Below are 27948 nucleotides of genomic sequence, written 5' to 3' on the forward strand. Positions count from 1 at the left end.
TATGATAGCAAGCACGCATAGCTTTCTATCGAAAAAAGGAAAACCGTTTCAAACCTCATAAGTAACAGAAGATTTCCCTTTTTGAATAACATTTACAATATGTCCAAAATAACAACACTTGAAACTTCCTTATTTCACTAAGTTAATCATTGGTCATTTTTATGCTAACTAAGTTTTTATCTAATTATGTCGTTGGATAAAATAAGCAATTACATTATACGATAATCAAGATATCAACTGTAGTTGGCCTGTGCGTTATAACTGCATTATAAACTAATATTCATTGTACATGTGATATCAATGCGGAAGAACAAATAATGTAACCGTTTGTTTTTACACTGTGCCGTTTGTTGTACACTATGTCGTTTGTTGTACAGTGAGCCGTTTTTTTCACTGTGCCGTTTGTTTAACACTGTGCCGTTTGTTTTTCACTGTGCCGTTTGTTTTACACTGTGCCGTGTTTTACACCGTGCCGTTTGTTGTAAACTGAGCCGTTTGTTGTACATTGTGGCGTTTGTTGTACACAGTGCCGTTTGATGTATACTGTGCCTGTTGCTATACATTGCGCCAGCCAGTGGTTTTTTTAAGTTTTGTTGAAATTTAATCAGTTAATGTACTAAAATGAACACAAAGCAAATGGCTCATTCGAACCGGAATTAGCATAAAATTAATTAATTTTCTATTGTGAAACTAACGCTTTTATCGGCAAAATGTATGTTGCATTTTTATCATATATGAAAATAAATTAATATTTTCAATGTCTGAACCTATGTAACGAACGAGTCCACTTAAGTAAAAATATTTTCATACGTATTTAATAATTTATATTACCCTTTTATATAATCTTATTGTGAAACTTGACCAAAGAGTGAACTCTATTTAAAACTTTACACAGATGTATACTCCTTGTACGGTTTGGATTTTTGCAATGGATGCTTATGTGATTTGTTTAATAATCCTTAGACTATAACTCTAACCAATTATGCCTGTATATTTTAGAAGTTCATCTTTTAAAAGGGTGGCATACTTTGTTATCAACATTCGCAATGAGTATCCGTATCCGTAAATGTACAACGTACAATCCGTAGTCACAATGAAGAAGAGAAACGTTATATTGTATCCCCCACACATATATATATATATGGTTCAGGTGTCAAGACAGATATTCGAAAACGCGGGCAGAACTTTTTAAACTCTAAGACAACAATGTTTTTTTTCCTTGAAAGCTTCTACTACGGGAATATTCATGTTGATCAGTAAAATATCCCAAATAAACAACATTCTTCCCACGCGCCTGCCATGGCTAGGCATGTGGCCAATTTCCTCGTGGTGTTTCGGATTTCCAGTCGTAAAATGTAGGTCATAAATCTGAAGCATGCGCCGAGAATAGACAGCGAACAACTTACGGCAGACAATATTTCTACAGTCGACGCAGTGTCTGTGCCGTTCGACACGTCTGTGTCGTTAGTCATGCAGTGCTTGGTGCAATGTTTTACAAGCGAAATTTTATTTGGTATACAGGTATTTCAGGGGAACTGACTCAAAGCCCTGTCTAACCCCGTTGAGTTTAATAACAAGAGGATCATGATGGCCCTATGTATTGCCCACCCGAGTTCACTGCCATTCTGAATGAAGTAAACGAATGTGCCAATAACTTCTTATATGATTCTTCAAAATTTTGACAAACATTCCAAAAAGGTTATTTTTAAAGGATATTTTAAAACCTTTGACAAACCTTCTGAACATTTTTATGGGGATCAAGGGGAAATGCAGCTTCTATTGCATAAACTAGAGTTATCACAGCAGGCATGACTACTCCTGCCTTGAAGCATGTTGTTATTTATTGTACCAGGCCGATATTAAAACGTAAATCTTAATCGATAGTAATTAATTCAAGAAAAGTCATTCCAGTTAACGGAGAATAAGGCTAAAGAAAAGAAAGTTTTAAACATATGTTTTCTTACTATAAAACATATAATAATAAATTAAACCAATAATGGAATTAAACAATCCACTGATCAAAAAAAAATATTTACGAAGATTTACGAGAAATGCACCACCTTATACAAATGTTTTGACGTATCCTATTAAAAAACTTATATAGAAAAGTTTGTCAAAGGTTTTCAAGTATAATAAAATAATTAATTGGCAAATTAGCCTCCACAAACTTTATGCAACAGACCGACCAAATGAGACTCCATCAAACCTTTTTGCAGGTGTATATTTTTTTTTTTCCAACATTTGACCTTGTGAACAACCGTGTCATCCGGGTGACACATATCTGAAACATTGTGACCAGGATTCGTTCTGTGCAGATGAACAATACCAGCCTGTAGTGTATAGACAACGTTTTTTTTTTTTCTAAGATTTTTCCTAATGATAGTAATTGTTAACATAAGACGATCCATATTCTTTTTTATTAAAGATGGCATCGATACCATCATTTTGACTCTAGTTTCACAACGATCGGAAGAAAAGTTGAATTAAGATTTGACCTCTTGACCTAGTTTTGGGGCAAAAATAACCAATTGAGACATTGGTCTAAATTACGATGGCAATTAAATTTTTGTCAACAAAGTCATTCACGGGTGATGAACAAACTTTGGTCACGTGACCACAAAAGGGATATTTGACATAAATCTCGTCGATTCGGGTATGTTTCTCAAGATTCTGTTACAGAGACATATCGCATTAAGAATGCATTATTTCGATCCCTGTTTTGGTCCCCGTACACAGGTACATGGTTCATGAGAACACTTAGGAACAATTATTGTCCTGGGATGCAAACGTACGAAGCAAACGTTAACTGAATGTACTGGATTGAGTTAATTAGCAATAAAAAATTTACAAATATGCATTTCGATTGCTCAATTTTGTTTCTTATCTGCTATCGGAATATTTTGTTCGATGTCATAAATGCCAATAGGTATTTCTTTGATGCAAACATATGTAGTCACACTAAAATAACAAACGCACATTGGCAAATCTTTATCAATGCTCTCATTGTTTTCGTATCATGTAATGTAACAATTAAGTCCAAAAGACACAGAATGATATAATTGTGATTGAACAAAAAACTAAAAGCAAAGTTACGGCATTCGAATTCCGTAGCGTTAAAAGAAACACTCAGATCACAAGTGATTATGTATGCAGACATACAATTCATTATTATTAGTATTGAGTTGTGTAACTACGTTTCACCCTGTTGTTTTATGTATGCGTTCAAAACGATCCTTCTGTTTATTAACAGTATCCCCGATGAGCCATATCTCCTTCTTCCAGAATGATTCTGACCAAACAGTGAAATATAATCACTCGACACAGAGTCGATGTCTGTTTCTTCCGTATTATTGTTTTGTGCACGTGATGGCCAACATGAAATGCATCCCAGAATTTTTGCTCGAATATCACCATCTAGTATACAAAACAGTATGCAGTTACAGAAAGCTTGGCTCGGGTCCCCGATGGCCTGGAAGTATATCAACACTCTGTCAGCCCGTTCAATTTCATCACTGGTAGTATCGGGGAATACTCGTAGGTAAAATCTGATCGTGCCCCAAATACGAATCATCAGAAGGACCAGCCAAAAATTCTTGTCATCGTCCCGTAAATCTGACTGAAGATCATGAAGTCTATTGTGCCTATACACGAGATCCTGAAATCATACTTAGGTGTTCAATATAGTTTTACGCTTGATTTAACTAAGCAAAAATCAGGAGCTTTAAAAATATGCCCAGCCTTGTTGCTAACAAAAAATCAATGAACTATTTCGAGTGTCAAAATAAACTCATCAATCTGTTTCATCTTTTGCTTTCAAGTATAAAGCGGAGTGGAACATGACGGATAAATACTCGAACATCATTTGTATTTGTATCCAGTGAACCAGTACATGTCGTATCAAAAGGTGTTTGGAACATAAATACCAGTAAATGTTACACTTTTTACCAGCTATATTAGGTATACCTACCATCCGCAGTTTCATTAAAACATAGAGAGCGGCTGTGTACAAATAACACTGTAATTCAAATCCTTTCTCGGTAAGACACATGTAAAACAGTGTCTTGTTGTGGTCGCTTTCCATACATTTGACCCAGCACCACGATCCCGTTCCGATATTCGGTGAATCGTTTGCTTCCCATCCCAGCATTTTTTCCGTCAGAGCCACGTAGATAATAATACCTGAAATTATAATTTAAAAGATAAACTATCAATTCATGTCGAAATTTGAAACACGATAAACTCCATCTACACACAATAAATGTATGTACAGACTTACAGCTAGATAGATAGCCATTAAAAGTATTTTTTAAGCAAGCATGTCCAAGCACTTACGCATGCCATTTATATATTAACCAATTAAACACTTGGTGATTTGCATACCAAACATGGCTTGTCCCTGGATCGATTTTCTCCAACAAGCTTAACTGTTCCTTGTAATAGGATAAGAAGAGCTCACTATGTGTGCGTGCGTGCGTGCGTGCGTGCGTGCGTGCGAGCGAGCGAGCGTGAGTGTGTGCATATGTCTTTAATTTTCCCATAGTAAAAAGTTTTGAATTTTCAAAGGACATCATTTGTGAAATATAACCACAATTTTTATTTAATTTGTAAGTACCTGGTACACCCCAACTTATAATATTGGCTACAAGCAAAATGAGACCACTTGGGCTATTTTGTGGGCGGAAGACAGCCAAAAAGAGATGTAAAGCAATGAAGACTGTCAAGAAGAAGGACACCAGACTTGAGTAGGTCGTCACAGCACTCTGTATTGTACAGAACAATGTATCCGAATGTTCTGTTATATTATCTGATTCATTATAGATGAAGGATGCCAAATACCCTGAAATGTTAAAAAAAAGGATTCATGAAATTAAAATGTGCTAGAAAGTAAGTGTATTAAATTTTAACATTATAAGGCGTAACAAAAATGTTTTGTTTGTTTCCGGTTTACAGATCTACCTTTTTCTGCCCGACCGGTAGTTTTTATTCCCATCGGACATTTTTTATTTCCTCCTATTGGGCTCATATTTTTCGCAGTTTCTTGCTTCTCAACGCCGCGTTTACATACAAATGTCCAGATTTTCAGAACACACTGCTGGCCAAATGAAGCCGGATTTATAATGTGATAATGATATTTAGACAAAACTTTATTTTTGGAAGGTTAGTGTAGAGAAATCGGATACAAGTTATTTATTTTTTAACCTAAGGGTGTATGGGATGGGATTGCCAATGTCACTTAGAAACCTTTCGTTTTCTTCCTCCACACGCGGTATTGTAAAACCTTTCCAAACGTTTTAAAGTCGACCGCAAAATCGGATAAAAAATCAATTGATATTTATGAAATATACCATTATCAAAATTGCTGTTAAAAGATAATTATTAGTAAATTGTTTGAGTAAATTGTTAGCTCATTTGCATATGAAATATACCAATTTACTAACGAATTGATGTATATTGTTATCGTAGACCGCTTGCAGATTTTATTTTCCGAACAGCACTTGAATCTTACTTATTAAACAATGTTAATCATTGCTCATTTCTTATTTATCTCTGCTATCTAAGTTTTTATCTAAATATGTCGTTTGATAAAATGAGCATTTTTATTACACGATAATCAAGATATCAACTGCATGTACATTATAACTGCATTATATGATAATCTATATTCATGGTACATGTGATATCAATGCGGAAGAACAAACGATCTAACCGGTTGCTTAACTCTGTGCCAGCCATTTTTGATGTGCTCATTTTTTAAGTAAATCAAAACGGACGCAGACACGGTGGCGTTTGTTGTACACTGTGGTGTTTGTTGTACACTGTGGTGTTTGTTGTACACTGTGCCGTTTGTTGTACACTGTGGTGTTTGTTGTACACTGTGGTGTTTGTTGTACACTGTGCCGTTTGTTGTACACTGTGGTGTTTGTTGTACACTGTGGTGTTTGTTGTACACTGTGCCGTTTGTTGTACACTGTGGTGTTTGTTGTACACTGTGCCGTTTGTTGTACACTGTGGTGTTTGTTGTACACTGTGGTGTTTGTTGTACACTGTGGTGTTTGTTGTACACTGTGGTGTTTGTTGTACACTGTGGTGTTTGTTGTACACTGTGCCGTTTGTTGTACACTGTGGTGTTTGTTGTACACTGTGGCGTTTGTTATACACTGTGCCGGTTGTTATACACGGTGGCGTTTGTTTTTACATTTTGCCGTTTGTTGTACACTGTTTCAGCCCTTATTGATGTGCTCATTTTTTCAGTAAATCAAAACGGACGCACATATTTTATTTCTGCAAAGAGTCTTTTTAATTTCTTGAAATTTAATTACTTACTGTACTTAAATGAACACACAGCAAACGGCTCATTCGAACCGGACTTGGCATAAAATTATTCAATTTTTCAATTGTGCAACTTACGTATTTATTGGCAAAATATCTGTTGGATTTTCTGTCACCTTATTAAATCTTATTTAACAATAGAGCTCCAATTTAAACTGATATGATTGTATTTGTTCATATGTTAAAATAAATTAATATTTTCGATGTCTGAACCTATGAAACTCGAACGAGTCCATTTAAATAATTTGCTAACGTATTTAATCATTTATATAAGCTAATTGTACAATATGACCAAAGAGTGAACTTGATTTCAAAGTTTACAGAGATGTGCATCGTTTTTGAGGATGGCTGACTTTGTTAAAACAAGTATCTGTATCCGTAAACGTACAAGGTACAATCCGTAGTCATAACAAAGAATAGAAACGTTATATTGTATCCCCCCTCAGAACTCCCCTATCACCAACCATTCAGGAATTCTGGAAAGCATCGGCTATTGATCGACGTATTCCAGAGTATCCAGTAAATGATGCTTTACTCCCAATTAGTGGTTCTCTTTCCTGAGTTTCTCTCTGGTCATTGACGTTATCTATGTGGACAACACCACTTATATCTCCGTTGTTAATACTTTGATTGTTGAGAGTCCGATCGTAAGGCGTCGTGTTGCACCTTATGCGTTGAATCAACTTTGTTCTTACCACGTTTCCAAAAAGCAGAATAAAATACAGTTGCAAAATGCTTGACTTGGATCGCCAACTGCTTGTATATATTTTAATACATTGTCAACTTTATCCATTTCCCCACTAACGTTCCCACTGTCCGGTACTTCACGGATGAAAAATCGTATTGTTCCCCAAACGCGAGTGGCCAAAAGGACAAGCCAAACATACAGGAAATTCTGGTCGTCTTCTCTCAAATCTTCATGAATGCCATGCAAACTTTGATGCCTAAATACAATGTGCTGAAATGATAACATATGCACACTTATTCACATGACTATACATGTAGCTCTGCAATTCTGGTCCTAGAGTTAGTGATACACATGTATACGTATAAGATCACCTTAACTTGCCTGAATTATTTTAATAAACCATTTGGGTACTTAACTAAATAATGAAACTATCACTCATGGTTGATATTGCCAGAATAAGACGGGGAAACATATCCAACAAAGGAATAAAATAATGGCATTGACGTCAATGAACTGAGACAACGGGTTCTATCTGTCGAAATGCTTTATACGTACAAGTCTAAGCTTTAACAGCCAATACAGGCCAGCAGTATATATGTAACATTGCAATTCCCACGCCTTCCCAGTCAAGAACATATAGAGCAAAGTTTTGTCGGTGTCCTCAGGTTTGCATTTTATCCAGCACCAAAAACTTGTTCCAATCGTATGTCTTTCTTCGGGGTTTCGCCCAATCATGTTCTCAAAGAGGGCAACCGCTATAAGGATTGCTATTGATTTGATTAAAAAAAGATTGACCAACATTTACTTCAACTGACATCCAATTTGGTACAAAAGGGCATTTTTTACCCAGGTGACAAATTCTTAATAGGGAAATCTGAGCGGTAAAAGCATGTGACAAATAATTTGAAATGGAAAATACACTTGAATACAAGTATCACATGAACATATGTTTACCTGGTATGCTCCAACTGATGAGGTTTGCTACGAAAAGGAACAACATTCCTGACCCGCTTCGCGGACGGCACACCGAGATGAGTAGATACAAGGCGATCATGACGGTCAGAAAGAAGGAAACCAAACTTGAGAAGGTGGTCACAGTGCTTTGTACAGTGCAAAACGTGTCATCCCATTATGCATTGGAGGATTCTTTAACTATAATTGCCGTAAGGATCCCTGGAATTAGAGAAGGGCAATAAGAGAGAACTTTGAGTCAACAAACAACATTTATATCCTGTATATCATTTTTGTATATACTGTATTTTCGCAAAGATTCCAGAAAATGGGTATTATATATATATGGTTCAGGGGTCAAAGGTGTTATTAAAAACGCGGGCAGACCTTCATAATCTCTAAGACAACAATGTTTCATTTTCTTGGAAGGCTTTTACCATGGGAATATTCACGTTGATCAATCATATGTTCCAAATAAACAACGACCATACCAAGCGCCGTGAAGAGGTCTGCTATGGTTAGACATGTCACCAATTTCCTCGTTGTGTTTCGGATTTCCGGAAGCAAAATGTAGGTCATGAATATGACGCATGCGCCGAGAATAGACAGCGAACAACTCACGGCAGACAATATTTCTACAGTTGGCGTTGTGCCTGTGCCGTTCGACACGTCTGTGTCGTTGATCGTGCAGTGCATAGTGATAAGCAATGTTTTCACACGCGCAATATTATTTGGTATACATGTATTTTAGGGGAACTGTCTCAAAGCCCTGTCTAACCCCGCTGCCAATCTTGAAGTTTGCTAGATTAACTGTTGAAAAGCGCGGTATCACCAGTAAAAACAGGTTTAAATCCACTAAACACTTTTTGTTTGAATTTTTTTATCTAGATTTACAGTTATGCATTCAGCGTGAACGTTTTTTGGCACTGTAACAAACTAATAATTGTTCGCTATACCAGTGATAAACCCTTCATAACATGAATAACATGTGGACAGTTATGTATGATTTTTATTGTTTATCTTTCTCACTTGTTATCAGTTTATCATTATTCTCTGAACGATACAATCACCTACTTGTAGATCAAGCGGGTTACTTTACCTTCACAATTGTATTCGCTTGGGCATGTTTCCACATTTTCCATATTCTCATATCATGAAAACAATCCTTCAAAGGGACAAGCTATAAGCAAAATAAATTTTAAGACCAAGTTCCGGCAGTAAAAAATATGGCCTCTAAAGGGTTTATTACGGGTTACCCAGACATGAGCGTGGCCTATATAATAAAGTATTTTCCAACATTTGAGCCTGAAAACTACCTTTTGGTTTGGATGACCCATATCTGAACCATTGTGACCAGGATTCGCTGTGTTGCGATGAACAAGAACAGCCTCTAGTGTGTAAACAAGGTTTTCCCTAAGATTTGACCAAATGACCTAATTGACAAAAGACGACCGATATTCTTTTTATTAAGCCTTCATCATGACAGTTATTCTGACCCTAGTTCCACAAAGATCGCATGGGAAAGTTTATATAAGATTTGACCCCTTGACCTAGTTTGTGGCTCAAGATGACCCATTGGTCCAAAATTATACCAAACAAATTGTCGTTTACAACGTCAAACCAGGCGACCGCAAAAGCTCACTCTGGACTGAGGCTGGCTAAAAAGAAGACCTCTAAACAAGGTTTTTCTTGAATCGGACGGTCTGTTTTCAGTCTGAGTATGGGTTTGGGGCCTTATTCTTATCCTGAGACATGCCTCACTGAATCCATTCATTTAATTGACCAGTTATTTTTAGTGTCCAATCAAAAGCCTTGGATTTTAATCTTAAAATTAAGATATAATATTAAATACTGCCCAAGGTCGCAAGGTCGAATCTAAAAGTAGGGCCCTTAGACCTACTTTTACATTTGACCGGACAAATAATCAAACTGAAACTGAATATTTTTAGACAATGGCTTATATCATTAACTTAAATGTAAATGACATGTCGAGTTTTCTAGTATATAACATTGTGACGTGTTTTGAATAGGCAGGACACATAGTTAACGTGAACTTGGATAAATATCAACATTCCGACCAAGTTGCATTCACATATGATAGATAGAATTACTTGTCGAGTGATAACATGTTGGTGTTTTGTTTTTCTTAATTTAATTTTTGACCAAGTGACATATTTCTGACTGGATATTACCCACTATTACCCAAATTGGTCTTCTGAGCAAGTTTCATAGAGGCTGGGTTGAAAATGTGGCCTCTGGTGTGTGAACTAGGGGTTTTCAATACCTGAAATTGTTCTTTACTTGCAATGATTCCTGAGTATCAAGTGCTCTGGTTCATCTGTTATTAAATCTCCATGGAATATGGTACATTGTATGGTGTTACAAATTGTTTGAATGTTTGAAATGGCATATTCACCCTCAACTCAAAAGAAAAAAAAGGCATAAACATTGTTTCATCAATATCATATTACAGACAGGTTAAGCGTAGATGTTGGCACAATTAATCTACATTGTGTTAATAGGCTTAATCCTGTTATTCAAGTGAACTAAGTTCAATGATTCTAAGGGCTATTCCATTTAAACATATAACCCGGGGGGGGGGGGCAAAAAGTATATGGGTGGTGACTTTTTTGGCTAATTTGGACCTCAAAAAGGCCAATTTGCTTCTGCAGGGGGATGGCATAATAGAAAAGTGCCTCCCCCGGGGGTTATGTGTTTAAATGGAATAGCCCTAATTCAAATAAATTTAAAGCAAGAATCTTTTACAACATTTCTACAACAGAAACTTTCATTTGATTTTTTGTTAAACAATGTATAACTCGTTAAAACAAACACTGAGTAGTTGACTTTTTATTTGGTCATGTATAACATTATGTTAACAACCACTTTACAATGAATGTAAATAGGGAGCACTTTTAACTGCCATAACACAAATGTGATTGAGAAATACATCACATGAATATCATCACCTTAGCATGAAACTGAGTCAAGTGTCTTGTGTACATGCTGTAAACTGTTGATCATCATTAAAGCAATTAATTGCTAGATAAAATTTTGATACAAAAAAAAAAATCAATTCAATTATTTAAGAATTTTGAATGAATTGTAAACACAGGTATACTGATAAAATGTGTACAAGAATTTCATTCAGCAAACTCTAAACTCTAAAACACATCTTCATAAAACAAGAATAGTTTTGAAATACATCAGATGCTCAAAAATGATATAGAATCACTCAAACAGTAGCAATTGCAAAACGAACAACTAACATATAAATAACAGAAATCTGTGTTCTGAAATGGCAAATCTAATGTGGCCATCAAATTTTTTAACTGATTTTCATCCGGATTTATTTGTTTAACTTTCTAAATTAAAGAGTGTTAAGTTGGCGATGGCCCGGTGTCTGTTGTCTGTGCTAATGTAAACAATAACTTGCTAACATGATGCAGTTTTCAGTTGACTTTTTGATGTTGTTGCTTCTGTTTAACCTATTTTCGCAATGCTGATTTTTGGTCTAATGTTTAACATTAGGACAGGAGCAGGTGGAGATGAATATCTCAAAAAGTGTTTTCCAGCCTATTTAACAGTCGTAAGAAAACAATTAACTGTCTATTCTCTTGTAAAAGTAGAGGTAAGCCAGATCCATAGGTGGGTGTTCTGATAGGGCAACTTTCTCGTCGTTAAATATCACCCAGCGCCCCTCCTTGAGAATATGACACACATAGTGGCCAACCATGGTTGAGGTACCCATGTGGCTGATGAATGCTACCAGCTTGTACTCTGCAAATAGAATTATTGTTGAGCATTAGAACTAAATAAGATCACCACACGCAGACACCAACAAGTTTTTAAATTTTTTAGTTGATCAAGTGGCATAACCTGATATTTATTTAATACAGAGTTGTGGACCTTGTCGACCATGTGGGCATTTTATTTGTAACATGTGTACCAAGTTTCATGGGAATATACTGAAAGGTTTTCAATCATTGCCAATATCAGAGCATAATATGACACCATCCCTGACGAATACAATGCAAACACCTCGACTTATTTCTTAAAACATCCAAAGCCCTAAAACATATAATATCTTGTTAAATTATTTTGAAAATATTAGAAAAATGTGAAAAAAAACTCACTTCCACTGCCATCCCGACACTGTGGTGATGAGCTAGCCTCTGATTGGTCAGTTTCCATGGGTGCGTCCAACTCCTGGGCGTGGCTGAATATCCATTCCACTGCTCTCTCTACATTATTGTCCTTGAAATACAAAAGTGAAAGCATTTGGTTTCCTTGACATAAAAGCTAAATATGAAAATTCAACTCACAGGGAAATATTAAGTCCTCCAAAACAGAATAATTCATGAACTGTAGATATCTGAATTAAACAAAGTCCTCGATTTCGCAATTTCTTGATTTTGACCCATTTTGCAAGGTTTGAAATTCACAACACTGTTATCTAATTATTGGCAAAAATAAGTTTATTGATATTTTACTAGACTAAAGATTTGTGTCCTGATTGATTTTCGAAAAATAGTGAAAATTAACCCCTCAGAAAGCTTAAGGGACCAAAACCACAAAAAGCTAGTACTCTTGTAGCTCCATTGACCGTAATGTTGAAATTTGATACCTTGTGATAATATTTTTATTGTTTTAAACCAAACTGAAGGCTTACTGATAACCAATAAGTAAAAAAAAATCAGCGAAAGTACATTATAGATAAAAAAAAATTATTTTTTATTTTTGTTCTTAGTTTAAACTGAAAATGGAAGAGAAATGGTATATTTTTACAACCTTTCATGGCCAAAAAAGCAAGATTGCCATATCTTAATTAGTATAATTTTAACATATTCCTTTTCTGCACGTAAAATCCTTTCAAACAATACCAAAATAATAAAGCGCAAAGAAACATTTAAAATTCAGACATTTGCAGGATACCGGGTAGATACCCTAAGCGATTTACAGTATAATCAGATTAATGGTTTTGATTAGTGTGGTATTAAAAACTGCTTATGTCTAGAAAATCAAAGACAACATTTCCATGGATATTTCTAAAATGTTAGGGTTGACACTTTACAGTGTTATTGGAGTCATTATTTTTTTTATTTGCATCAGTATTGGTTATAGCGTTTTGGCTAAAGATTTATGGAAGGGTGTTGCATCCTGTCCTTAGTGGTAGCACCCTTCTGCCCTCATAAAGACAAGCATGTGTACCCTCCTGTCTTCATTCAGTTAAATGCTTAAGATAATAAAAAAAAATGTTTTGATTAAAGCTTAAAACATTATTATAAATTCATACAACCTTGACATATTTGGCAGTTGAAACCTACTATTACTTCAATTAAACACATTTTCTACTATTTTGTGAAATTCTCACGTTCTTCAATAGTAGATATAATGCTAGGGCTAGCACCCTGTTCTTATTTGCAGCACTCTGTCTCTTTAATACCATGGTTAAAACCTTAGGTTAATAATATGGGACTATTTAATAGTAAAATCCCTTGATTTGGCACATAACTTACTGTATTCTTAAGAGCCTTGGTCGCCTGTTCTGGTGAGAAACCCATTGACATGATCATAGCTACTGCCTCCTCGTTTGGGGTAAAACTGGTGGATTTCTTGGCTCCGGGGGGCACAAATGGCATACCAAAATCTGAAAAGAAACAAAGTTACACTGTATGTATCTCTAACAGGCAAGTTCTGTGTAAGTTATTTAGGCCCAAAACACTTTTTTCAGAATTTTTTTTTTAATTAATTATATTAATTGCTGTTATGACATTGAATATTACAATGTATTTAGTTCAGTTCTTGTTACAAAGTATTTCCACAAACAGGTATACAAGATCCATGAGGCAACATTAAACTTTCATTGAAAAAAATCAAAGTTAACACATTGGCAATCATTCAGATTCTGTATGTGATACCCTACCTGGATCTTCCATATGTGTCATGACCCAGTTCATTGCCACCTCCACTCCCATGTTGCCCGTGTGGAATACAGCCTTCTTACAACCCTCCAGTGGAAATCCCATATCCACTAGTTGGGCTACTGTGCCCTCATCTATGTTCACTGGAGACGAAAATCATACCAATAAATGAAATTTAAGTCTTCATGTTTTAACCATTTTCAAGATGATGACATTTTGTTTAGCTAGCAACCTTCAACAAAACTGATGCCAACATCAGGAGCACAACGGAACCTGAGCCAATGCTAGTCTAAGATTATTCTTGCTTTTTCACTCAAACAAGGGCAACAACTCAATATTTATTAAAGCCAGAGTTATGCACATTGCTATTTATAATAACATGCATATTGTCTCTTGCAAAATGTGTAGCAATTTCCGTTTGAACATCGGTTTAAATAGAACAGTTTTTGAGTTACAACCAAAGATTTTGTGCAATGTTGTTGACAACACCCCAATGGCAATCAAAATAACCGACTTGTTCATTGAAAAATAGATATTAAAGCAAAGAATGTCAACCAATATGTCATAAAGGATACATTGAAAGCCCAATTTACCTTGTTCCTGTTGGGCTTCTGGCAACTCCTCCTCTCCTGGCTGAAGGCCTGACCCCCTCAGGAAACTGATGTCTAGCTCCTCCAACACCCCCAGTGATATATCTATAGAAAGGTATCAAATAGGTGCAAAACATTATCACTCACATTTGAAGCACTCAAGACAAAACAATTAAACTTGAGTATGCAATGTCATTTTGAAAATTACATACACAAATGAAGAGTGGATTTTTTTAACTTTCATGCTCTACAATGTTGATGTCAACAATTAACACAATGTATTCGTAAAATTATGATTGATGAAATCATTTTTATTCAGTTTTTTTTTTGTTTCTTGAAAACCCCATTGTTGACCTTATTCAAACATTAAAAAAAATACAAGCATGCCCGGGCATGTAAACCCCCTCCCCACCAAATACCCTTTCAATCAAAATCCTGTATAAAAATCATGTGATCAATTTGGAGAGTGCCTGCCTATTGGGAACTCCCTCTTGAGTTCCTAGTTCTCAGTATATCCAGCTTGAATACTGCGCACTAAAACAGATTATACCATCATGCATTTTTTATAGTAATCACCTACCTAGTTTCTTGGGCACCCAGTCCTCTCCCACTGTGAACTTCTTCAATTGTACAACCATATAATCCGGGAAACTGAGCAACCTGGTCCTCCTGTAAAGTGAGGGAAAACGGGACAATTAAAGATAATTTCCTTTACAGAGCTTTCATTGTGTGGCAAACAGACTTATTGTCTCATGTTAAAAGGAAACCATTAAGCATCTGATCCAGGTGCCAATTATCTAAAAATGTCTTATCAGGTTGTCCTGTCAGCATAATGGTTAGGACCCACACTTCTCATCAATGTGCACCGGGTTCAATTCCTGACCTGGACATTTGTGAGTTTGGACAAATGGGTTTTCTCCATGTAATCTGGATTCCCCATCATCACACTCTTGTTCAAACAGGATGGTCTTAGTATTTCATCACAATTGTTGTCTAATAAAATATTTTAATTATAGTTATGGGACACACAAATGTGTTGTGTCAGTGGTAACAATCATACTGCAGTGCGTCCAAGATCATTTGGTGTTTACAAATATTAATCAGATTAATCTAAAGTAACAAATAGGGAAAAAAAAAAAAATTCACCAAGGTCTTGCTGACTAATGTTTTATCACTCTATTTTCGATTGTTATCATTATTCCTGCGTGTCATGCCATCTCGGCCAGACTGTAAGGTTCATAAGTTTATTTTACGTGGCTTTAGAGATATTGAGTACCGGTAAGATTTTTTAATGACCCTCATACTGTTGTAAAGACAACATAGCTATCAAAACATGGCTATCTTTGTCCTCCGAAAAACAGACAAGCTTACCACTAGCACTACAATCTATGTGCCCTCTCATGGCTTCTAGGATCTTATAAATGGCATCACTTCCCTAAATAATACAAGGGACTTTCTCCTTGACAAGTTAACATGGTTAAAAATGTACCCACTTGTTTGCGGCACATTTAGAATTGATTGCACTGCTGAAGAATCCCTCCACAACTTCTGTAGCAGCAAATGATTCAAGGCATGACTGCATTGGGATTTTGGGCCGCACTATCTCCTTTGGATCTCTGAAATCACACAATAGAAAGAGGTCTTATAAGTATGAACCTTGTCAAAAGTAATGATTTGGTGCACATTACGCTAGAAAGGCAACAAATTATGTTTCTGAGAGCCTCCACTGCATGCATCAATATCTGCGGAATTTCAGTTTAATAGTTTAAGAGTATTCAATAGAGATGAAATAAAGAACATGTTTTGTAATAGTCACAGCACCAGCCACCCGAATACCGTAAATGTCTGTGTATAGGACGCACCCATCAATAGGCACAGGCAAAAAATACGTAAAAATCGAGAAAAAAACTAATACCATAGATAGAACGCAGTGAATATTGTCAAATCAGAAAGCCACAGTATGTAACTGTCAGAATATCATATTGATTTTACAGCACACTACTAATTGCATGGTTAAGCTCCGCCTACTTAGTTACTGTTCTGATAATGTAATTTCTACTGAAATTTATATGACAAAATCTATTGACAGATGAAAATCAATTTAAAGACAAAAGCCTTTAAGAAACTGCTTAAATAATCATTTTAATAATTTACTTCAACACCTCTCTAACATACATATTCTGCTTTGAGCTTTCCAATTCTTTTTTCTTAATTTCCCAGGCTTGGACTGCATCTGAAAAAAATACATTTATAAAGATAAGTCTTAAACTCCAGTCACATACCCACAGATTCGAGACTACACTCTCAAACTATCATTTGGCAACCCCAAGAGCATCATTATGACTATTCTGTAGGCGCCATCACATTCTTTTTGCATCATTACTTTAAGCGCCGAGTTATAAGTTTATTAGTTTTACTGTGTGTAAGCCTGTAGACATTTGTAGACATCATCGCACAGGCATTGCCCTGTCCATGGAACATTCCTATGGACAATGTAGAGTTTGGAATGAATAAAGGACCCTCAGGGAAAAACCTACCGTTATTGGTAGCAGCTTCCATTGGTACAGGCAGGGGTAGCAGGAAGTCTGTCCTCTCTGTGTATTTCACTTTCTTAGAGACAGAACATTCCACACGCTCTTCCACTTTAAACTTGAAACACTCGCTCGGGTTGAGTTGGCCCCGGTTGTTTTTCTGAAGTGAAGAAATCTAGATTATACATTGTAACTAAACAATTTTATGAAATTGATAGGGATGTCAAACAAATTATACATGAAGCTTGAGTAACTGTGATGGCAAAATTTATGTGTACAATAATTATACTGAGTTTATTTCATGCACCTTCATGCAATTATTTTTTTGATACAGAAGTTGGATACCATTGTTAAAATGTCATACATAAACAGACTAACCAGTGAAACTGATTTAAAGCTGCCCTCTTCAAAGATTGACAGTTTTGACTTTTATTTTATTTTTAGTCTCATAATCAGCTGATTTTGGCATCAACATCTTCAATATTATCAAATAAAGAACATATCTTAATTGTTTGGAAAACTGCTGAAAAGCTCATTTTTCTTAAAGTGTGAGTAACACTTTAAGCCATAAAACTTTGATTTTCAAACAAAAATATGAACAAGAGCTGTCACAGAGACAGCGTGCTTGACTATTCGGCCGCTTTTCAGTGTAAGGATTGAAAAGTTTTGGCGAAACATGCATGGATCACTGTTAGATTAGATTTCAATGCAACACATGATGTGCTTAGATATTAACATAAATGTGGTTACATGCAAAATTTTAACCAGATTTTTTAAGTCTAATAATAAAGGGCCATTATTTGCAAAATACAGTTATCTAACTTGGTTATTCAATTAGGTTGGGTGGTTGTACCATTGTATAAAGTCTCAATGCAATACATCAAGTAGTTGCTGAGATATTATCCTTATGTGTGCTAACATGCAACACCTTAACCAGAATTTCTAAGTCGCATAATAAAGGGGCAGAAATTATATAATATGAAAGAGTTATCTTACTAAATTAAATAAGAAGGTTAAATGGTTGGGAGCCTGTGTGTAAAGTTTCAATGCAAAACATGATGTATTTGCTGAGGTATTGACTTAAAAGTATGGTAGTACCATTGTATAAAGTCTCAATGCAATACATCAAGTAGTTGCTGAGATATTAACCTATGTGTGCTTATATGCAAAACCTTAACCAGAATTTCTAAGTCAAATAATAAAGGCCCATAATTTGCATTATATTAAAAAAAGTGTTATCTTACTTCATTTATTTAGTAAGTTAGATAGTTGGGAATACATATCTAAAGTTTCAATGCAATACATGATATATTTGCTGAGATATTGACTTAAATGTGGTTACATGGAAAACTTGTTATTCTTCGAATAGTCGAGCTAAAAACTATGATCTGATCTTTTGTCGGCAGTCTTATATCACTGGTTTCCTGACATTTGGCGCATTCCCAGACAAAATATATAAGAAGTTGTCAAAGCGAGTCAATCTGTGAAGGTGTAATGAGATCAGAATGAAAGGATTAAAAAAAAAGAATTGTCCTATGATCAAGAGGTAATAAGGTGACATTATGCTCCCCACACATTTTTTATCAACAAAATTTACATCAAGCTGTAAGTGAAGGTGTAGAAAAAGCTCATGACAATCATGATGTTGATTCTGCAAGAACTCTTACAAGACCAGAGCCAAAAAGGTGCCTTGACAAAATACCCCCACCTACATTTCACTCCCACCCAAAACCTATCCCCCCCCACCTCCTGTCTCGCTTTGCAGACTAACCTCCAGCTGTGATAGAAGATGAAGAAAGAACTCCTGTGCATCCTGTTGTCGTTTTGTGGAGAACTCGGGATGACCGCGGCCTATCAGGGTCTTGAACATCTGCGGACGGATACCACTAGGTGCCTGAAATAGTTTTACTTGTGTTATAGAATTTCCAAAAAAACAACTGCAATCAACGATGACAGACATTTGATAAACTTTGCCTTTGACATGCCAATTTTGTTATCAACTTAAATAACAGTCAATCATTCCATAAATATAATAATAAATAAAAATTCTACTATTGAGAATTATTTAAGACAGGTTTTGTTGAACAGTTTCTGAAACTATGTTCTGACAATTCAACAAAAGTCATATCAGTTAACAAGTTTACAAATTAAACAAGCTAATGCAATTCAAAGGGCAAAAACAAACAATTATCAATTCCTGAGTTATGGTTTCACTACACATGTGCACAGTGTGACTGGTAACATGTTCAAAGTGAGTATCTCATACAATTATTTATTTAATTGTTTCTAACTTTCATAAATTTCATATTAACTCATTTTTTACAACCAAAGCATATGGACCTGACATATACCAGTACAAATATATTTGAAGCCTACTATCACATACCAGGTTATTTTCATCCCCTCCCTCTGGTGACTTGGAGTAATCCCCTGACAGCAGACCATGGCCTAGCTTTGCACTGGAAGTTGTTAAAGTCAAATGATATCATAGGTAAACACACTTAATCTACAAGAAGACCACAAACATGCCATGCCAGTAATTTTTCCACCATTCTACAAAGGTTTAACTAAGAACTATTTTATATGAATATCTTATATGCAGCCAGACAGAACACCTGCAGCAAGCAATTATGTGTAGATGTATCAGCAATGTTAACATGCGTACCAAGTTTAATGTTAATGTCAAGTCCAAAAATTTTGCATTTTAACATTGCTGAAAAAAATAAGCAATAGACGACACCATTGTTTTCCTAAAAAAAGACATGATTGTGAAAACATTTTCATCTAATTACTCAAACTTAGTTGTACAGATTGTAAATAAAAACATTTTTCTACTTAAAACATTGACTTACCTCTGGACGTTAAAGTCAGAAGTAGGGTCAACAGGAGCTGAGGCAAATATCTCATCCACTGCACTGGCATACCTGTCAATGAGGACACATGTTTTTTGTATAATTAGGGATTGAAAATATGTCTCAAATCATAATCAATCATTGAAAATAATTGCTCAAATCAAATTCTTATACTACATTGTTTTATTTGAAAGTATGTTTTCAATGATAAGCATGAGGTTTCTATCTGAATACCGTACAAAATAACTCTACCAATTTTTTCTATTTTTAGAGAATACAGCCACACAATTGTAATCAATGCCAAGGCTATGCAATGGATTCTAGGTGTTTTCAATCATAAATGATTGCCTTTCGACAAGAACCGATCTTTGCTTTAACTCTTGAGTTTGGCAGAATTCATGTAGCGGCTATTGCCAAGGTTCAACATTCTGGCCGCCATACCCAGGCACATGTAGGGAGATAAGCTAGCTTCCAGCCTCTTGTATCACATCTAAAACCTACCAACCTTGTATAGAAGTTGGGCAATGTAAACATGACCTGCATGACAGAGTTTATGTTACAGCTATTGCCCAGGTTTCACATGCTGGCCACTTTACCCGGCCCATATAGAGAATATAGCTTCATATCAGACTCCTGTATCACATTTACATTACTAACCTTGTCTGAAAGTCGGGCAATGTAAACATGACCTGCATGACAGAGTTCATGTAACAGCTATTGCCCAGGTTTCTCATGCCGGTATACCCTGGCCCATAGAGCGGAGTCAGCTTGCTCCCAGCCTCCTGTATCACATCCCACTCTCCCACCTTCTGGTTCAGGTCGATCTCCAATTCTACCATCGTCTTCTCTGTCTGGGATGAGTTATTTTACATGAATATGAATATCTCTACATGTAAAAATTCGAAGTGAAGATAAAGGTGCACAATGTTAAAGAGCGATTTTTGACTTAAATAATCTAATAATGTTTCATTTTGTTAAATAAATTACTTTTTTTTACATTTGACTTTAACAGGGCTTTCTCTCAGCTCTTCAGGAATGGGGCCAGTTGCCCTTCAAAGGGATATTTTGGCAAGAAAAAGGGAATTTCGCTATGTCGATCGCCTATTTCAGTCCCAGTGGTCAAATTTCACACATTTTCCTTGTCCCTTATGTTGAAAATGTAGATCGAGGTGTAGGTGCGAAATTTGTCATGGAGGTTTGCTGCATGTCGCTTAATTACTGTGTGTGTCAAAATAACAAACTTTCATAATTGGAGGTTAATGGGTTAGTGTGAATAATTAAAGGTGTTTGTTTATGTTTTTGATTACAGAGTCTTTTTTTGATCAAGCCATACATTGAAACGCACAATTTAAATCGACGATGACATCATCGTAGAAATTCGACAACATTGAAAGTTACATGACGAAGTAATTTCTCTATACTGCATGTAGAACACAAATGGGCATAACATATGTGCTTTACCGTTTTCTTACAATATACAAGTGTATGCAATTGTGGTTTAATATTTGATTTGTGTAATCCATAAACGTAAATAAAATAAATTTGGCACATATAATTCATTTTTGTATCACTTCATTTTTAAATAATATGTTTGCTGTTTCCACGACAGTAAAAACACCGTTCAATTCAAGTTGGACATGTATCAAACTCATATGTGTTTGGATTTGTTATACTTTTTGTATTTCGGATGTGTCGAATGTTCGTTATCTCGACTTTTTTACCTAGGTCCCAACAAAGTCGACATGAGTTTGGACTGTATCTTTGCTATTTTTTGTCCAATTTTGATCTTTCTTTCCAGGACTATAACAACCGTAATGGGAGCTTTTGGACAAAAATGAGGAAAACATATACTTTTAAGGAAAGACAGCACAGAATAATCACAGAAGTTCAATACAAGTTGGACTTTGAAATAAATCTGAATTTTCAAAACTCAATCAGAAGCCATGAGAGCGTAATAAATATCAAAGACAAAATTTGTGCAGTAAAATGTTGTTATATTCAACCTTACTTTTTGCATGGCAGTGATGTTGATACCGAAGTGTGCAAGATGTCTGGCCAAGTATGGATCCTCAACCATATCATCCTCATCATATGAATACACATCTGTAAGGTAGAAATGTTGGATCAAACATTAAGATTTGCGAGATTTTTATATAAATTTCCGTTTAATACAAATAAGAGTAAGGCTAGAGAGCACAGCAGCTTTTTTCCAGCATCCATATATTCATAGATTAGCATATGAGTGAAATAACATCACAGCTTTTGAAGTGAGATGCAATATTTATATAAACAATTCTTGAAGCAGTTTAACAGTTTTAGAACAGTCCTTAAAGTGATTTTGATTTGCAGAAATTATTATTAAAATTATATTTCTCTTACCTGCACCATCAGGTGTAATGGTGCCCAACTTGACTGCGAGGGGGTATTTGTTAGCCTGGTAATGATCCACCCCATGGTTATTCCCCCCACTCCCATCAAAGAACTTCCGACCACACATAATGGAGCCGTCAGTGAGGTTGAGCCAGAGGTTGGAGGTTAGGTCACACTTTTCACACTTCCAGCCAGTAGGTGGAACCTTCACACCATTATCCAGTTGTGCAAGATTCTCAGCATGCCTAGAAGGTAAAACTTTAAATAAGTATGGCCTTGTTTATCAATGATAGGAGAGTGAGAGTTGGAGACTACATGTAGCTCACAGTTTTTACACCTTTATCCACTGGTTGAGATTTCTGGCTGACTTAAAGCAAAACCATGTATGTGTCATTGCATGACTTAATTTACAAAAAATGCAATGTTGAGCCATAGGAGAGAAGTTAAGTCATGCTTTCAGTTTCAGTAGCTGGTATGTTCACACTGTGTTTTAGCTGCCTGAGATTTGTGGCATGCCTAGTAGTGTATTTAAACTACAGACCCTCTGTATGTCATTTACTTTTAATCATGAGCAACACAAGAGGATGCCACAGCCCATGACCCTTAAAATGCATCACACCATGGGTATTGCCATTTAAAAACCTGAAACTGTGATGTCATATTTACTATAAGAGGGCACACCACCGCTGCTAATGACACAATGACAACAATTGATTGTAATCTTTTTTTTTCTACGAAAAACGGACAAGCTTTAAAAAAGCATTTATAATATACAAATTTTAGTCCTTACTAAGTAATAGTTTCTGCACCCACTATCCAAGTTATTGAAATTATACATGAGTTTAAAGAAGGAGTTGTACCATTTCAATTTCAAAGGTTATTAAAGGTTGTGGCAGCAGAAGTAGTTTGTTATCATATTTTCAATGACAGTGTAAATAAGTAGCATGCGTATACGTAAATATTATCATTTATCCGCAAGCTATTTAATTATGGTACAAGAAAGTAAAATAGCAGTCCTACTTGGAGACCATTCTCTTCTCCCCATCCCAAGTTCCGGCCATGGCAGCAGCCTCTTCAAGTTTCCATGCATCCTCAGCTGCTAGGATACCTGACACAGCCATCTGAACCTACAGTTCATGGAAATAGTTTGTCAAAAATACCCGTCACAGAAATCTGAATCTATGGTTTATGGAAAAAAATTAAGTAGAATACTAGACACGCCTACTTGAATCTATGGTTCATGGAAATAGTTTCACAAAAAAACCTGACACAGACATCTGAATCTATGGTTCATGGAAATAGTTTCACAAAAATACCTGACACAGACATCTGAATCAATGGTTCATGGAAATAGTTTCACAAAAATACCCGACACAGACATCTGAATCTATGGTTCATGGAAATAGTTTCACAAAAATACCCGACACAGACATCTGAATCTATGGTTCATGGAAATAGTTTCACTATACAAAAGGTTCACCTTGACAATATCTTTTACCTAAATGTCTCTAAAAGGCTTCACTTACTTCTATTTGAGGAATGTTGTCAATCTTTACCCATTGATAAACTTGACATACAGATAAAGATTAAATATATGTACACATTCTTCCTTAACAAGCATATTATCCAAGGAATATAATTACACGTTAGTTTTTTTTACTGCTCACTGCATATTATACATGTACATGTACTTAAATATGAATGTGAACTCACACATTTCTGTACACAACGGTAGATGACAGAGTAATAATTTTATCCTTTTACCCTCAGATAGCTCTAGGGCTGTATTAAAAAAAATCAAAAAAATCTTAGATTATTATCTATTATCTGTAAAGGATAAGAATTCTATTGAATATGGTACCACAACACAAATGTACAGTATAACAGCCTATTAATGATTTTCTTACAATCTCAGGCAGTTCTGGGTTAGGTAGAGGAAATTTCTCCCATCCTGGCAACACTACAACAGAGTTGTGCTCCTCAAACGAGAACTTTTTGTCATCTGTGTGGAAGCCTCCCTCCACACCGATAGCCAGCTTTGTGACCTTTGCATCAGGAGGGGTCTCTTCTGCAGGTACCTTTGAAAAAAAATCATTTGCACTCATTTATGAATAAATATTTTAGTGTCCTTTATTCAAGAATGTCTATTTCAGTTGATACAAACATAAAGTCTTTTAAGACAATATCTATAGCAACTTCCAAAGGGGGAAAACACAGTTTTTAAACAGATGATTAACATAATTGAAAAAGCAAAGAATAAAGGCTCTGAATTTTAAATCATATGATTTTGTTCTAAGAATGCAATTGCAAGCACTATGTCATCATACCGCCTTCCTAATTCTTCTGAGATGTAGGAAAACTCCATTGCCAGTCTTTTTAAAATGTCTCTCCATATGTTTCTTCCCGAGACCGAGAAATGAACTCATGCACACATACAATCCAGTCTCACTTTCCTGAAGATAAAAAAAAAACATTATGAAGTTAAAAAATATAAAATAATTGAAATTGTCAGAAACCCCTTGAAGAATGGAGTGTAAGAAAATAGGTCACATGTTGGTAGAACTATCTAATGGAGAACATTTAAATGCTGGCAAGTAACAAATGTACAAATGTACATACTAATTAGTTTCACAGTACTAAAATAGTTTGTTTTAGGCTAAATAACATGTGAATGAAAGTGTATGACACTGTTCTAAGTGAAAGTGCTCGTATCCATGTGGTCATTGAAAAAGTCTTTAAAATGTGGTTATGAGATATTTTTGTCCTCATCATTGCATTGTTAATTAAGCTTTAAACCTTTCACAATTCTAGTTGCAAAATGCATATGAACATGTTTCGTAAGCTTTAGTTAAATAATGACAAAATACTTTTTTTAATAACTAGGTTTGACCACTGTAACATACAGGATTGTCGAAGGAGTAAGCACATTCATCCTTGTACACTTTCTCTCCACCCTGAGGAGCTCGGATCTTTCCAAAATAAGGACTGAACACTGACATTGTCACCTGAAAATTTTAAAATACTGATTAACATACATGTACATGGTTATAACAATCAGTAAAGTATGTGTTTATTTATGATCATGTCACACCTCTTATTAAAGGGCCAGTCTGCTGAACTTATGAGAAGCCTTAATGAACATCCTTTACTCCTGATTCCTATCCTATATGCAGGGTGCCTGGCAAGAGGGGCAAACAATACCCATTCAACTGCTGCTGGTTTAGCAACTGGCCATATCAGAACAATCTACCAATTCCTGCTCTGACTACTAGGCCAAGGAGGCCTTGCAAAAAGGAAGTTTATCCCTACCATCAGCAATGATTTCAATTGAGTTCCAATTGAAATGGACTGCACAGTTATATAGGTTTCCAGATTAAATACTATTTAGTTATTAAAGATCCAACCCCTAAAAATGCTAAGTATAGTAGAATTTGAGATGAGCTCACACTCAGCTAGTTTTTCGTTTAGTAGTCCTAATACTTGTACCATATGTCAAACAGATTGTTTTTATGTTACCTTTAAGCAATTCTTCTTTACAGCAGTAATTGAAATTTTCAATAGCCTGAAGGTAAAAAATGCTGTTTTGCGGTCCTGCAAAGAGCTACTAAGAGATACTTAAAAAGCACTTTGAAATGTTATAATTTCCAGTCCGGGGGTATACCGGGGATAGCCTGGGAAATGGGCCGTGTTTTTACCTTTCAGGTCTTCGTGCAAGATATAGCGGGGAAAGGGCCTTACCTAGGGTCCCTTGGGTGCGGGGGCATTTGGCAGGGATCTTACCTAGCTACAATAATGAGCGATCAGGGATACTTTTTTTACTATTTTGACATTACTTAGGTATCCCTGTAACGCTACAACTCTCTACCATTTAACACCGGCGAAAGAATATATGGTAATGTTGTGCATCAATGTTGAAAAATTATGACAAAGTTGTTCAATATAAACCCGACAGTGATCTAAACTGGATTTAATTTGTCATTAGAGTTGTTATTTTCACATAAATATATTCATGGTCACGAAATACCATTACACATGCAGTGTTCTCAATAAGAACCGGCTGCCGGCCAAAATGGACGGTTCAAATGGCAATAGGGCCGGTTCAAATTTGGAAAACTAAATGAATTTTCAGTAGAATAAGTAGAAGCTGGTCGTTTACTATTTGAGACGGTTAAACCAAAACTTATTGAGAACCCTGCACATGTACACAACCTGTCAGATTTGTCCCATATTTACAGATATCTGGATACTTGATAAACAATCGACACTTGTACCTGGTAAGTGTTTTATGATATCTGAACATGTTTTTTTGGCATAATGACATATTTTTGTAGAAATGTGCATTTATAACGGAGATAATTTCAAAATTGTGGCTACATGGATTCTCTGCGCAAGGACCGTTCGCCACTTTTTGCTGGGATGGTGGACGTCACGAGTCTGCCATAGTAAAAAAAAATCGTTGTTGGCCATTTAGGTAGACGAGGATTTTACCATCAGTTTGTCCCCGCAGGGCGGAGATTTTACCCGGGGTTGGCTGGACCTAAAGTCAAAGTCCCCGCTATTCCCCGGACCTGGGGGGCCATGGTTACAATTGAATTGTGCATAATACTGATATTGATTAAAACTTCTTAGTCATGGTCGTGTGATAATATTTTTGTTTTGCATTTTTGGTCAACATGAAATCTACCGTTTATAACATTGGAGAAATCAACTAAGAAAATGGACGCATTTCAGTTAAAGGCAATATAAATATAAAAAAGGTCGATTTTAGTACGTACTTTCAAAATAAATCAAGTTTACTTTTTCTGTTTTCACTTTTTTCTGTCAGAACGAAAATGCCGGTAAGTTATCTCCCATTCATTATGTCGATTTTTTTTAACGTTGTCGAAAAAGATAAATCCCGTACAGAGTCGTACAATTAATGTCTGGGCAAGTTTCGCGCGCAATTGGCAAATTTTCACTTTCTGCGATAAAGATAGAGAAATGATTTAACAAAAGATGTTTACAATGATGAGAGTTTCACCCCGCACCCACAATCCGACATATCTCATATTTTTGGATGGGAATCCGGAATAATGTTTCCGCTTACTGCTTTTTCCCGAGAATATTTTTGTATTGCGGTCATAATTTATTTTTGCCCGCTTTTTTTAGGGAATCCATATCCAGTTGGCTTGAATTCAGCGTACCAAAAATGGGGGAATGTGTATGTGTGAGCGAAAAGTCTTAATTTATCAGGGGATGAAATACCTTCTTTGTAAAAGGCGGGGGGGGGGGGGGGGGGGGACAGACTTAGACTTTTTAAAGGTTTCAATGACAAAGTGATTTCAAAGTCTTTGAGTTCCCAAATGAAAGAGGGGTTGAAAATCTTCAGGTTGAACAGTCCTGCTCCCGTGAAGTTAACCGTGGCCGTTCCGATTGATCGCCCTGGATATACATATGAGTGTACCTCCCTAGTATTTTCATGAATTTACCTCCAATTTGTACACATAGGGGATTTCGACAGATATTCATGTGGGTTCATTATGTTTTTCATCAGCCTGCCACAGAGGAGAAATTCAGACGACAAAATAGAGTACATTGTCTAAAATGAAAGTATATCCGTGCCTGTCCCTCTGTCTGGTCGACGTGCATTCCATGTGCACGTGAGTGCTGACACCGTTATGTACACAATTTTATTTTTTATTTTATTTGCTCACAAATATTGTTTCAAAATTG

At 35.8% G+C, this 27948-nt stretch overlaps 1 protein-coding gene across 2 annotated transcripts; it reads right to left on the reverse strand.

Moving 5' to 3' along the window:
- Window positions 1-10803: 10803 nt before the first annotated feature.
- Window positions 10804-27088, reverse strand: LOC128245309 (ubiquitin carboxyl-terminal hydrolase 5-like). 2 transcript variants are annotated; one of them, XM_052963433.1, is made up of 20 exons: window positions 27012-27088; window positions 25140-25241; window positions 24564-24689; window positions 24144-24314; window positions 23257-23363; window positions 22246-22481; window positions 21875-21969; window positions 20524-20717; window positions 19867-19938; window positions 19401-19473; window positions 18786-18908; window positions 17021-17174; window positions 16659-16716; window positions 15977-16099; window positions 15064-15152; window positions 14487-14588; window positions 13896-14036; window positions 13489-13619; window positions 12106-12226; window positions 10804-11749 (listed from the first exon to the last, which is right to left on the reverse strand). In XM_052963433.1, exons 2-20 carry the CDS (start codon window positions 25233-25235, stop codon window positions 11571-11573), a joined length of 2391 nt encoding a protein of 796 aa, XP_052819393.1. In that variant the 5' UTR covers window positions 25236-25241; window positions 27012-27088; the 3' UTR covers window positions 10804-11570. The 2 variants fall into 2 exon arrangements, with proteins under 2 accessions (XP_052819393.1, XP_052819395.1); XM_052963435.1 differs by having other exon boundaries at window positions 27034-27070.
- Between the last annotated feature and the right edge of the window lie 860 nt (window positions 27089-27948).

Source organism: Mya arenaria, chromosome 9, assembly GCF_026914265.1.
Source record: "Mya arenaria isolate MELC-2E11 chromosome 9, ASM2691426v1".
In the NCBI taxonomy this organism is placed as follows: Eukaryota; Metazoa; Mollusca; class Bivalvia; order Myida; family Myidae; genus Mya; species Mya arenaria.

What these genes read in the sequence shown, in the direction of transcription:
- LOC128245309 (XM_052963433.1), bottom strand. Translation starts at nt 25,235, where the DNA reads ATGTCAGTGTTCAGTCCTTATTTTGGAAAGATCCGAGCTCCTCAGGGT. An exon ending in CATTACACCTGATGGTGCAG is followed by an intron (nt 21,970 to 22,245) that starts GTAAGAGAAATA and finishes TCTACCTTACAG; the next exon opens with ATGTGTATTCATATGATGAG. An exon ending in ACATCACTGCCATGCAAAAA is followed by an intron (nt 20,718 to 21,874) that starts GTAAGGTTGAAT and finishes AACTCATCCCAG; the next exon opens with ACAGAGAAGACGATGGTAGA.